General features: G+C 37.5%; 1 protein-coding gene across 5 annotated transcripts in view; it reads left to right on the top strand.

The window, feature by feature from the left end:
- CNIH4 (cornichon family member 4) overlaps positions 1 to 14,226 on the top strand; it is a 31,753-nt gene that overhangs the window by 3,555 nt on the left and 13,972 nt on the right. Inside the window, exon 1 of one of the 5 annotated variants that reach the window (XM_006198843.4) lies at positions 11,693 to 11,828. The exons of 2 other annotated variants lie outside the window; for them this stretch is intronic. In XM_006198843.4, the coding sequence (XP_006198905.1) occupies positions 11,760 to 11,828 (69 nt within the window). In that variant the 5' untranslated portion in view covers positions 11,693 to 11,759. Of the gene's footprint in view, positions 1 to 11,692; positions 11,829 to 12,440; positions 12,828 to 14,226 lie in introns of those variants that run through there. 2 more of the 5 variants (XM_072948677.1, XM_072948678.1) reach the window with 2 other exon arrangements.

Raw genomic sequence — 14,226 nt, 5'->3', positions numbered from 1 at the left:
CCTAATCTTGAATAGAAGGAAAATAATATTTTGAGCTGGTATTTTATACATTCAATCTACAAATGTTTATTGTCTACCATAGGCCAGTTACTACGCTAAAGTCAGAGGATACAGTGATAATCAAAAAGATATGGTCTTGGAACTTCTATTCCAGGAAGAGAGTCAGGCAGTGGGCTGGCAAAACAATAAACATATAATTACAATAAGTATAAATAATGAGGAGTTCATAGCCCTTGGAACAGTACCTTTCATACAGAAGGTTTTCAGTGAATAATGGCTAAGTAAAGGAATGAAAATTGTGATAATAATCAGGGTACTGTGATAGAGAATAACAAAGACAGCCTACCTCAGTCTGAGAAGTTAGTGGAAGACTTTCTGAGACTGTGACATATAAGGACCTTGAGGATAGGAGGAACTGGTTGTGTTGGAAAAGAATTTCAGGTAGAGAGAGAGTGCAAAGGCCCTAAAGCAGGAAAGAAGTTGACCTGTTCTAGGAACAGAAAGAGAGGAATAAGAAAGAGAGAAATGAAACCTCTTTCTTATTTAAATCACCATTTTTTGAGCCTTCTGCCATTCACAACCAACATTATAGTGCAAATAGGTTATTTGGAGGAATTTTAAAAGTTCAGTATAAGATTAATATGAAAGAGCAAATGACCGAGAAGAGCCAAAAGATTCTTGAATAGGAACTCAATATCAAAACAACAAGGTCCTACTGTATACCACGGAACTATATTCAACAGCTTGTAATAACCTATGATAAAAAAGAATATATATATATATATATATATATATATATATATATGTAACTGAATCACTGTGCTGTACACTAGAAACTAACACAGCTCTGTAAATCAACTATACTTCAATTTAAAAGAGCTCTGTATCATTACTCTTTTAAAAAAAAGCTTTATTAAGCCTCAGGCCAAACAGCATACTGGGTGGGAACGCAGTCCCACCCATCAGCAGACTTCCTGAGCCCTCAAACACTTCTAGACCTGCCACTAGACATGGCCCTACCCACCAGAGAGCCAGGACCAAGCTCCACTGAGCAATGGGCAGGCACCGACTCCTCCTGCCAGGCATCCTGCATAAGCCTCTAGTCTAGCCTCATCCACCAGGAGGCAGATACCAGAAACAAGAAAACAATGATCCCAAAGCTTGTGGAAGGAATCTGCCAGACTCTACCCTGGGACCCGCTGGATCCTGGCCCTTGGGTGACAAGAGAGAAGTGTACTGCTGGGATGCATAGGATGTCTCCCACAGAGGGCCACTTTTTCAAGGTCAAGAAAGTAACTAACCTGCCTAAAAATACAAATAGAAAGTTAGACAATATGAGGCAGGAGAGGAATATCCTCCAGGCCAAAGCACAAGATAAAAATCCCAGAAGAAATAAGAGATGAGGAGATAGGCAATCTATACAAGAAAGCATTTAGAGTAATTGATTGTGAAGATTGTCAGAGAACTTGGAAAGAGAATAGATGCACAGAGCAACGTTTTTAGCAAAGAGTTAGAAAATATAAATAATACCCAAACAGAGTTGAAGAATAAAATCACTGAAATGAATAACACACTAGAAGGAACCAAGAATAGACTAAATGAGGCAGAAGAACGGATCAATGATCTAGAAGACATATTAGTGGAAATCACTACCGCATAACAGAAGGAAGAAAAAGAATGAAAAGAAGTAGGATAGTTTAAGAGAACTCTGGGACTACATGAAGCCCATTAATATTCACATTATAGGGGTCTCAGAAAGAGAAGAGAGAGAAAGGACCTGAGAAAATATTTGAAAGGTAATAGCTGAAAACTTCCCTAACTTGGGAAAGAAAATAGTCACCCAAGTCCAGGAAGTGCAGAGAGTTCCACACAGGATTAACTCAAAGAGGAACACACTGAGGCACATAGTAATCACATTGACAAAAATTAAAGATAAGGAGAAAATATTAAAATCAGTAAAAGAAAAGCAACAAATAACATGCACGAGAACTCCCATAAGATTATCAGCTGGTTTTTCAGCAGAAACTCTACAGGCCAGAAGGGAGTAGCACGATATATTTAAAGTAATGAAAGAGAACAACTTACAACCAAGAATACTCTTTCCAGCAAAGCTCTTGTTCAGACTTGATGGAGAAATCAAAAGCTTAAAAGATAAACAAAAACTAAAAGAATTCAGCACCACCAAACCAGTTTTACAACAAATGTTGAAGGGACTTCTCTAGTCATCAAACCATGTGAAAAGAGAACAAAAAGAAGAAGGAGTGAAAAAGACCTACAGAAGATTGCTTTGGCAATTTGGGGTCTTTCATGGTTCCATATAAATTTTGGAATTGTTTGTTCTAGTTCTGTGAAAAAATGTCATGAGTATTTTGACAGGGATTGCATTGGATCTGTAGATTGCTTTGGGTATTACAGTCATTTTGATAATGTTGATTCTTCCAATCCAAGAGCACAAGATATCTTTCCATTTCTTGGTATCATCTTCAATTTTCTTCATCAGTATTTTACAGTTTTCAGAGTGTAGGTAACCTCCTTGGTTAAGTTTATTTGTAGGTATTTTGCAGATTTAGATGCAATGGAAATGTTTATGCCAGTTACAAAACTCTGGTTTTTGAAATGGAAAAAAAAAGTGAATGAAGGGCCACAAACGGCAAAATATCCTTTCTTTTTATGGGGTAACAGCTACAGGAATCCTGGGAATTGCTGCTAATATTGGGGCAGTCCTGTCTCCCCTCATCATGATCCTAATGATGTATTCTCCCCACCTGCCCTGGATCAGCTATGGAGTCTTCCCCATCCTCTCTGGTCTTGTTGTCCCACTCTTTCCTAAAACCAGAAATCAACCTCTGCCTGACTCCATCCAGGATGCGGGAAAGGAGAGAAAATTTTCAAGAAAAGCAAAGCAGGAAGATACCTTCATAAAAGTGACAACGTTTTAAGGAATTCCAGTAACTAATTGCTGATTCAAGAGCAAAATAAAAGAAAAAATGAGATAATGCCTAGATGCTGGAAAGTTTTATAAAATAAACAAATAAAAATATATGATAGAAAAACAAAAAAAATGATGGATTAGTGGATAGACACAGGGATGAATACATAGACATAGTAAATGTTATACATACTCTGTTTAAATTTTTTCATAACAAAATATTAGGGTAGGGGGAAGTATTAGGTAAATTTATGTGACCTATTATGGGAAAGTGTTACCAAATCAGAAAGTCCACTGTTTTGGCGGGGAGGTATAGCTCAGTGATAGAGTGCGTGCTTAGCATGCACAAGGTCCTGGGTTCAATCCCCAGTACCTCCATTAAAATGAATAAACCTAATTACCTCCCCCTACAACAAAAATAAAATAAATAGGGGTTAGAAGGGATAAATTGGGAATTCAAAATTTGTACCTCTTGGGGAGTGATGGAAATGTTACCTATCTTGATTGTGGTGGGGTTTCATTGGTGTTCACATCCATCAAAAAATAAAAAATAAACTATTAAAAAAATTTAGGTAAAAAATTAAACAAAAAAGAATTCAAACCAAAATTGAATAAGTACTGACTTTTATATTTTTTTTTGTAGTTACTTTTACTGGAATTCTTTGTTTCCTCATTTGGGCTCAAGTTAATGTCCTTCATTTCAGCCTAAAGGACCGACATCCTTTACCTTTTTTGTAGGGCAGATCTACTGGCAAAAGAATCTCTCAATTTTTGTTTCTCTAGAAATGTCTTCATTTTTCCCACATTTAAATTTTTAAAAAAATTTTGGTAAAAAAACATGTAATAGAGTTTACCATCTTAACCATATCTAAGTGTATATTTCAGTGGTGTTAACCATATTAACATTGAGCAACAGATCTCTAGAACATTTTCATCTTGCCAAACTGAAACTCTATACCCATTGAACAAAAAATTTCCATTTCCTCTTCACTCCAGCCCCTGGAGAACACCATTCTACTTTCTGTTTCTATGAGTTTGACTACTAGAGTACCTCATATAAGTGGAGTCTTCTATGTGGCTGGCTTATTTCAATGTAGCATAGTATCCTCAAGGTTCACCCATGTTGTAGCATGTGATAGGATATGCTTTTTAAAGGCTGAATAATATTCCATTGCATTTATATACCATATCTTCTGTATCCATTTATCTGTCAATGGACTTGGCTTGCTTCTACCTCTTTGCTATTGTGAGTAATACTGCAATGAACACAGGTGTGCAAATATCTCTGCTAGATCTCACTTTCAGTTTTTTTGGATATATACCCAGAAGTGGAATTGTTCAATTATGTGGTAACTCTTATTTTAAAATTTGAAGGAAACTTTCTTTCTCCTTCTCAAACCAAGTAATTTCAATTGGCCTGTCTTTAAGTTTGCTTATTCTTCTTCTGCCTGCTCAAATCTGTTGTTGAAACCCTCTAGTGAATTTTTCATTTCAGTTATTTTACTTTTTAACTCCTTAATTTCTATTTGTTTTCTTTTCATATCTATGTCTTTATTAGTTTCTCTATTTGTTGAGACATCATTCTCACAGTATCCTTTAGTTTTTTTGTATGTGATTTTCTTTAGATTTTTGAGCATATTTTAACTAATTGATTTGAAGTCTCTGTCTAGTAAATCCAATGTCTTGGCCTCCTCAGAGACAGTTTCTATTAATTTCTTTTCATTTTGTGTATGGGCCATACTTTCTTTCCATGCTTCATTTTTGTTGTTGCTGTTGAAAACTGGACATTTTGAATGTTGTAATGTGACAACTCCCTCCCCAGGTTTTATTGTTGCTGCTTATTGTGGTTGTCATGTGCCATGTGCTTGTTTAGTAATTTTCTGAACTAATTTTATTAACTGTGTATTCTTTGTTGTGTGTGGCACCTAAATTCTCTGTTCCTTTGGCTTAGTAGTCAGCTAGTGACTCAACAGAGATTTTCTTAACTGCTGAGATTCAGTTGTTTTTTTCCTTGATCAAGCCTTTTTCTTGGTGCTGTAAACTTTTAATTAGTTTCTGAAGTTCTGATAAAGTTGATTTTGACAGTTTTGCCAGTTTATTTTGGGGGGTTTTGTGGAGAGAGAGACTTTTGGAATTCCTTACCCTACCAGCGTCACTGATGTCACTCAAATTAATTGGTACTGACAAAATGTGAACCCATATAAGCAGTAGAAAGATAGAGATCATTTCTATAAACCCTGAAATATTATCTTATGCCCCATCACAGTCAATCCACTGTCCTCTAGATATAGGTCACCAGTGAAATGCTTTCTGTTACTATATATTTGATTTTAATTCATCAAGTTTCATATAATAGAATCATATAGTCTGTACTCTTTTGTTTCTAATTTCTCTTGCTCAAGATAATGCCTTTGAGATTTATCCAAGTTTTGCATATATCAGTAGTTCATTGTTTTTTTTGCTAGGTAGTATTCCATTGTATGATTACACCACGACTTTTTAACCCATTTGCCTATTAGAATTGTTGTGTGATTTCCATTTTTTGGCTTTCTCCACTATCTTTAAGTGTAGTTTTAAAATATTAATATATTAAAATTAAATAATAATATATTAAAATATTAAATAATAATATAATAAAACCAATATTAATTTAATATTAATAACCTCTTTTTTATGTTTTATTTTGTTCAATTGGTAGTTTGCTTCTGTCAGTGTTTCCTTTGTTTGAGAACAATTTTTTCCCTATTAATTGCAGACCTTAGAAACTCATCCCATATGTGTAGTGTAAATGTGAGTGTGAATAAGATCATGTGTATAAGCATGGCCCTGACCTGGGATTCTGATTTCTTTTGGATGTCTCTTTTTCTACCCAAAGTTTACATTTAGGTCTGATTCCATTTTGAGTTAATTTGTGAATAAGGTGAAGATTATGGGCCAAGGTTCTTTTTTTTTTTTTTGCCTATGGATGTCCAATGGTTACAAAATAATTTATTCTGGAAAAGATTACTGTATTGTCTTTGCACTTTTATCAAAAAAGATAAATTGACTATGTATATGTGGGTCTTTTTCAGAGGTTCCATTTTGTTCCATTTACCTATGTGTCTCTACTTTCATTAATATCACAATGTCTGCTGTAGATTTTAGTACATCTTGAAATCAGGTAGTGTGAATCCTTCAATTTTGTTTTTCTTTTTCAAATTGTCTTGGCTATTATATTTCCTTTGCCTTTCCACATAAATTTTAAAATTAGCTTGATATTTTTATAAAAGAAATCCTGCTATAGTTTTTTTTCCTGCTATAGTTTTTTTTCCTGCTATAGTTTTGATTAGAATTGTATTGAACCTATAGATCAGTTTTGGAGGAAATGACATTTTAACAATTTTGAATGATTTAATCTGCCAACATAGTTTATCTGTCTGTTCATTTAAGTGTTTGATTTATTTCATTAGTGTTTTGTAGTTATCATAAAAAGATCCTGCAGATATTATCTCATGCTTTTTTGGTGATATTGTAAGTGGTACTGTTTTAAGATTTTCATTTTTCACTGTTAATTGGTAGTATATAAAAATGCAATTGGTTCTTGTGTATTGCCTTTATGTCCTCCAAACTTGTTAATAAAACAGTCTACATAGAAAAAATTAATATCCTCCTGTCAAGCCCATAAATATTTTTTCTTCCCTTATTGTACTGACAAGACATAGTAGAGAACAGAAAGGAGGCAGCACACTGAAAATAGAAAGATTAAGTGAATGTCTTCAAACATGAAACCACAGTTTAATTTCCTCATTTGTCTCTCAGAACGCTGGCAGCCTGGCTTACACTCTTGCAGACAGAAGTTTGGATTCTTTTCTGGAGTAACTGAAGAACTGTAGGGAAAGGATCCACATTTGAGGAGGTGAAGGTTAATCACTGATCAACTAGGTCACCACTGATCAACACACAGTGAAATCATTAATCAAACAGCGCTGCCTATCCACATTGAGCTTCGAATGACCTTTTTAGTGTTTTTTTTTTTAATACTTTATGAAAAGACTATCAAGGATCAAAGTTTGTTTGCAGGTAGTCTCCAACATGAAGTATAAACCAAAACAAAGTCATGGAAAAAATCAGAGAAAATAGAGAATGCACAGAGCAAAAGAGTATTTTAAGTATACCAAAATTTATATCCTCGTAGAAATGAGAAGATTCTGTATCACTGAAATAAGAACAGGATGCTATTTAAAAAAAGAAGAATTAGAGGACACAAAAGATCTCTCATACATTTCTTTTTTTACTTTTTTTGTGATTGCCTTAGAGTTTTCAAAATACATTTACAATTGATCCAAGTCCACTTTTCAATAACACTGCACTACTTTGTGGCTAATGCAAGTACCTTATTAAAAATATTCCTGGGGGAGGGTATAGCTCAGTGGACAGAACATGCTTAGCATGCATGAGGGCCTGGGTTCAATCCCAGTACCTCCATTAAAATAAATAAATCAGAATCTAATTACCTCTCCCCCAAAATAAAAAAAAATTAATATTCGTAATTTCTCTCTCCTGTCCCTTGAATTATTTCACTTACACATAAGCAAGTGTGTTTGTGGGTATGTATGTGTATATATATATATATATATTTGAATACATTCTTGCTATTATTATTTCGAACAAATTTATTTTATATCAGTCTAGAATAAGAAAAATAAAAAGTTTTATTTACCTTTGTGCATTCCTTCTCTAAAGATCTTCCTTTCTTTATACTTCCTTTCTGATTTATATCAATTTCCTTCTCTCTGAAGAACTTCTTTTAACATTTTTTTGCAAGGTGGGATTTTGGGCAACAAAATCTTTGTTTTTGTTTGTCTGAGAAACTCTTTGTTTCTCCTTAAATTTTGAAGGCTAATTTTGCAGGATGTAGAATTCTAGGTTGTTGGGGTTTTTTTCTCTCAACAGTTTAACTAGTCCGCTCCACTCTCTTCTTGCTTACATAGTTTCTGAGAAGTTGGATGTAATTTTTATCTTTGTTCCTCTGTAGGTAAGATGTTGTTTTCCTTTGGCTTCTTTCAAGTATGTTTTTTATGTTTGCTTTTCTGAAATTTGAATATAATATACCTATTTGTAGGTTTTTTTGTTTGGTTTTTTGTTTTGGCATTTATCTTGCCTTACATTCTCTGGGCTTCCTCGATTTGTGGTTTGGTGTCTGATATTAATTTGGGGAAATTCCCAGTCATTATTGCTTCAAGTATTTCTTTTTTTTTTTTTTTACATTTTTATTGATTCATAATCATTTTACAGTGTTGTGTCAAATTCCAGTGTTCAGTACAATTTTTCAGTCATACATGGACATATACACACTCATTGTCAGATTTTTTTCTCTGTGATTTATCATAACATTTTGTGTATATTTCCCTGTGCTTCAAGTATTTCTTGTGTTTGTTTCTCTCTTTCTTTTCCTTCTAGAGAGAAGATATCCCTATTATGCATATAGTACACCTTCTGGAGTTATCCTACAATTTTTAAATATTACATTTTTTTAGTGTTTTTTCCTTTGCTTTTCAGTGTTGAAAATTTCTATTGACATATTCTCAAGATCAGAGATTCTTTCCTTAGTGATGCTCAATCTACTAATGAACCTATGAAACATAATCTTCATTTCTGCTGTGATATTTTTGATCTGTAGCATTTTTTTGAGTCTTTCTTAGAATTTCCATCTCTTCAGCTACATTATCTGTCTATTCTTGCATGTTATGTACTTTTTCCAGTTAAAGTGGAAATAGTGCCCTAGCATATTAATCATAGTTGTTTTAAATGCATGATGTGATGATTCTAACATCCCTGCTATATCTGAATCTGGATCTGATGCTTGCTCTGTCACTTCAAACTGTGTTTTTGCCTTTTAGTATGCCTTGTAATTTTGTTGTTGTTGTTGTTGAAAGCTGGACATAATATACTGGGTGAAAGGAAGTCCAGTGAATAGGCCTTTAGTGACTTGGGGGGAGAGAGAATGTTCTATAGACCTATGATTAAGTCTTAGTCTTTTAGTGACCTTTTGCCCTGGGCTGTAAACTTCACAAGTGCCTCTCAATCCTCCCTCTACTTCCCCCTGAGGTGGGGCAGATGACTTAAAGTGCTAGAGTTGAGTATTTCTCTTCCCTCAGGTCATTTGTACTCTGACAAAACCCCAATAGGTTAGGCTTTCATAAAATTGTTTTTCCTGAGGGCAAGTCTTGTTAAGAAGAACAGAATGCTTTGGCACTTTTCAAATGGCCACTTTTTGCTTCCCCGTATTGGAAGCACAGAGGATTTTTCTTTGATCTTCACTAAGAAAACCTGGTAGAAAACTATAGGAGGTAAGATTCATAAAAGTAATCTCCCCTGACCCCCACCCCATCTCGAGTTTTTATATTCATGCTTGTCCACACTGAGCCTCCAGCTTTTTATTGGTTATAGGTCAAGTTTTTCTATTCCAATACTGGTTCCATGGTGATTTTTGCTGGTGGATTTCTGTTCTGGTAAATTTTGATTCTCTGTATTGGCCTCTCTGTCTCTCCCAGTTTTGGAGCAGTGACCTCACTTCTCTGACAGACTTAAGAAGAGTTGGTTTTTCTATTTCTTGGGCTTTTTATTTGTTGTAGAACCTAGTGGTAACTTCCAAGCTCCTTACATGACAGACTGGAAACTGAAACAGTTCAATTTGTACTTTTAAAATATAATATATATTTTAGCCATAAGTCTTGATAACTTTCTCTTTCTCACACACACAAACACATACCCTACTTACTGTTTTCTTAATCCTGATTATTTCTCTCTTAAAATTTGTATTCCCCAAGTTTTGACATTGCAACCATGTTTTAAGTTTTCAAGTAGATGAGAAAAAGGCTATCTTAATTAAAATAGGTAATTCTAACCTTTGACTATGGTGCCAGCTTTTTAATTTACTGAAGATAAAGCAGCAGATAGAGAAAATAGGATAGCTTGTGTTTTCTGTTCCAACTTGAGGGAAATGTGTGTGAGATGACATTTATGTTTTTAATGAAATATGGACTAATTTTAATAAAATCTCTCCTGTAGTCAGTATGGGTTATTGATTTGGGAACCATTTATTAAACAGTTATTTGCAGGGTAGAAGATACCGGGGGTACAGAAACTAATAAAATATGTTACTTTTATTGTGATTTAAGCATGGTGGGTGAGGAATATAAGGAAGAAAGTTAATGTAATAAGTGCTCTGACAGAGGTACGTACAAGGTGCAGTGAGAGTGTAATGATAGCTGGTTTATAAATAATCTATTAGCAGTCAGTCTAGCTTTCACCTATGAACCCTTTATGATCCTATGAACCTAAGCTGTGTCAGGCACATGCAGTTGGTTTTGCCTTCATACTAATTTCCCTGTTCATCCCCTTCTCTCCTAACTGGTCACTTTGCAGAAAAACTTGTCACCCTTTCATACATTCAGTGCACTTTTATATTTAAAACTCTCCAGCAGTTTATCACTGTATTAGAGTAAAAGTCAAACTCCTTGCCAGAGGTCCACAAGCCCATGTGACCTTGCCCTGCCCACCTCTGGTAGCCTCTTAACACTGACTCTTATTCATTGTACTTCAGCCACGCTGGTTTTTTTTCCTGTTCCTTAAACACACGAAGTTTCTATGAGCAACTGGGCCTTTGTGATCTCTGTTCCCACTGTCTGAAACATTGTGCTCACAAATCTTTACGTAGCTATTATTCAGATTTCAACTTACATGTCAGTTCCTCAGCTTGGCCTTCTCTGATTAGTCAGTCTCCAATCTGAGGGGACTTCCTCATCCTCTTCAAAGTACTATAACTTCCTGTCACGGATATGTATGTATGTATGTGTGTATGCATGTGTGTGTCTCCCCCACTGGAAAGTAAGCTACAGGAATGTAGGGATTTTTTTTTTTCCCTCTCTTATTCATTCTGTGTCTCTAAGGTCCAGTACCTAGCAAATACTACCTGCTCAGAAAATATTAGTTCAATGAATGTATGACTTTGATATAATTTGTTCAGAGAGTTTATAACCCTTTGATATGATCTTTTTTTTTCTCCCCTGTATCTAGTTGCTAATTTATTGCCTGTTCCTCCCACCCATTCATTCGATGAGAACTGCATCTTGTCTGCCTTACACATTTCTGTATCTCTGGAGTATAGGGCAGTTCTTGGCATTTAGTAGGGGTGGAGTCGGTAAATATGTGTTAAATAATGGATAAGACAACATACTCAATTTTCAAGATCTTAAAATCTAGAGTAGAGAGAAACATAGCTGTAACCGAGAGTAAGCAAGGGATTGTGAAATCTCCGGAGAAACTGAGATCAGAAAGGGCAAGGCTCAACCTGAGAATGTTGAGGTTACATTTGTTCTTTGTGATTCAAACCTCTTACCAGTCCCAAGTCAGGGGATCTAATGGGTCCAGTGTGGAATCTAAAAAAACTGTTTTTGCACAGGGCAAAGAAGTTCTATTGGGTATCCAGAAGATTAAAAGCGTTCAGTAAATACTCGTTGACTAATTGCTTGCTTGTCATAGTTCTAGAAATAATCAATTAGATTTAAAGTAGAGACTCTGCCCACCTCTTTGATGAGTATTCGTACTACCGAATTACACTTCCCAGCATGCACCAGAATTATGGCGGTAGAGTTTTTAAAAAAAATGGACTATAACTCCCGGCATGCCGCGCCGCGGCAGAGCGGACTACACGCCCCAGCAAGCTGTGGCAAGGGCCTATCGGGGCGGGGCGGGGCGGGGCACCAGAGCCTGTTTGACGGAAGGAGCGGCGCGGCGGCAGCGGCAGCGGCGGCGGCGGCGGCGGCGGCGGCGGCGGAGGAGGAGGAGAATGGAGACGGTGGTGTTTGTCTTCTCTCTCTTGGACTGTTGCGCGCTCATCTTCCTCTCAGTGTACTTCGTATCCTTGCCTGAGGCGGGCGGGGCTGGCCTGGGGCTAGCCGCTGAGGGACAGGGCTGGGGTTGGGCCCTGGTGGGACCAGGGCAGGTAGAAAAAAGAGCGAGAGAGGCGGCCGGTGGCCCGCGCTGGTACCTACTGGGGCCGATGTGGCGAGCCCGGGCGAGAGGAGAGCCCGGCTGCCCTTCTCCGCCCCGCCTGCTCTGCTCGGGCTTCTGGCCGCCCCTCACCCGCGGGTCCTAGCCGGCCTTTCTCTCGAAGCGCCTCGGCCGGGCCTGCCCGCTGTCGCTTGCCCCCACGACGCCCGGACCTGCTCTCCTCTGAGCGGGGCAGGCACTTGGCCTCCCCTTGCCGTCAAAGAAGTGGGGTCGCGGTTTCCCCCCTCTTTTGGCCCTCGAGAGATAAGGGTCGCGAGTTTTCTTGCTGCTCTCCTGGGCCGAGCCCTTGGTCGGATGCTGGGGGTCCCGGGGGCGGTCGCTTGTGGACAGTCCCGCTCTGAGCCCGGCGGAGGCGATTTGCCGCCTCTTGTCATTCTCTGGGCAACACCCCGCTGCCCGCGCCTTTGTTCTCACGGGTGTTGCAACTTGTTAGGGAGCTTTGACATCCAGGAGTTGACTCATTTCAAAAACGGGTGAAATGTTTCCTTCGCGATGCCGTTTTGTAGGGAGTGTTGGGAAGGGTTTATTTTAAAAACCGCCTGCAAGTGATTATTTCTGTTGCTCCTATCAGTTGCAGATCTGTAAATTCAGTAACTATATACGTGATTTAGTTTTCAGTATTTTTCACCTTTTACGCTTTTGTCAGTTCCCGTTTAAAACTTCCGTATTTTATGTAGTTTAGCTGTTCATATTACTGTATTCCAAGTATATTTTCCAGGCCAATAAACGGTTGTTGAACTAGCACTCTAGAAGCCGTGGAGGCTACAAGTCTTCCTTCCTCTTCAGGGAGCAGCTAGTGTTTGTTGTCTCCTAATGATGTAATTAATGCACAGTCCAGTTTTAGGTAATTAAATATAAGCTCGGAAAAACATTAGAAACTCTGCATTTTTTTCCCCCTTGGAAATTACATGTGTCCGTTTCTGACAGAGTTAAACCTTTTGTTTGCAGGAGCATTCTGGCTTAAGGATGGTTGTACAGAACCAGTGTGGCTTCATACTTTATTATGGACAGGCAACCTGTGGAAGTGGGAAGGGACAAAATTTGGAATCAGGACTCCTTGCTTAGCTAGTTATTTGCTGTGCATATTACTTCATCTTTCTAAGCCGCGGTTTTCTTATCTTTAAAATGGGGGGAAATGTTTACTTCCCAGAAACGTGTGCGCAGTGTGAACGTGTTAATGTTAAGCACCTAGCGGCACAATGCCTGCCCCATGGCCAATGTTTAGTAAATATTTTTGTCTTCCCTCCCCATGCCCCGCTATGAGCAGCAGTTTTTAACTTTAACTGATGATTTCCAATGAGGAGAACCTTGAGTTTTATTAGGCTCAGCGAACTGACTGAAAGAGCAGCGTCACTTAGGAAGTTTTGATGACCTATGTCCATCTTGTGGCATAAGAAACTGGAGCTTAAATTCAGAGAAATGAAACTTGAATTTCTCTTGTTATAGTTTGGAAACTAGGCTTGATAATTTAAAATAGCCTTGGCTTATACCAGTTTATGTACATAGAAACATATTAGGTGGAATATTAGACTTATATGTTAAGGTACATTCAGTGTGGGTTTTGATTAAATACAGCGTATTGTATTACTGTATTTTTGGATGGTTGCCCCAGCGTAATATTAGCATTCCACAAGAGGTGGAGAATCTCGGTATAAGTTCTGTAAGGATAAGAGTTTTCCTGGACTTTGAACCATGAAGAAAACCTGCAGAGAAGGAAGGGAGTGGATGTTTAAAATCAGATAACAGGCAAGAGCAAAGGTGCAGAGACAGGTATGTTCATAGGATTTCTGGGTGATGGAGCGCATGGTTGTCAGGTTTGGAAAGGCTGGATTAGATTAGATTTTGGAGAGTTTGAATGTTAAGAAGAGGAGGACTTCACTTTAATCCTCTAGGCAATAGGGAGCCATTGAAAATTTTTGACATAAAGTGGTGTATTAGGAAGATGAGTCTGCAGAGTGGGTTGGAACCAGGAAAGATTAGAAAGTAAGAAACCATTAGGTAAATGGATTCATCTGGATTTGAAATGGGCTGCTAATTGTGGGCATGTGAAAGGAGGTATTAGGAAGAAGTGATTTATAGGACCTGGTAATGATCTATTATGAGATAAGAAACAAGGTGGAAATAATTTTCCATATTTTGAGCCTGGGCAAATGATGTTTGTGTCACTGACAGAAAACAAACTGGAGGTGGGACGATTTGTGGAGAAAGTGATGATTTTATCTTTAGGTGTGCTGAGGTGATAG

The sequence above is a fragment of the Vicugna pacos genome, chromosome 23 (genome assembly GCF_048564905.1).
Source record: "Vicugna pacos chromosome 23, VicPac4, whole genome shotgun sequence".
NCBI lineage: Eukaryota > Metazoa > Chordata > Mammalia > Artiodactyla > Camelidae > Vicugna > Vicugna pacos.
The sequence above is the reverse complement of the archived record's forward strand: the minus strand, read 5'-3'. Positions and strand labels throughout refer to the sequence as shown.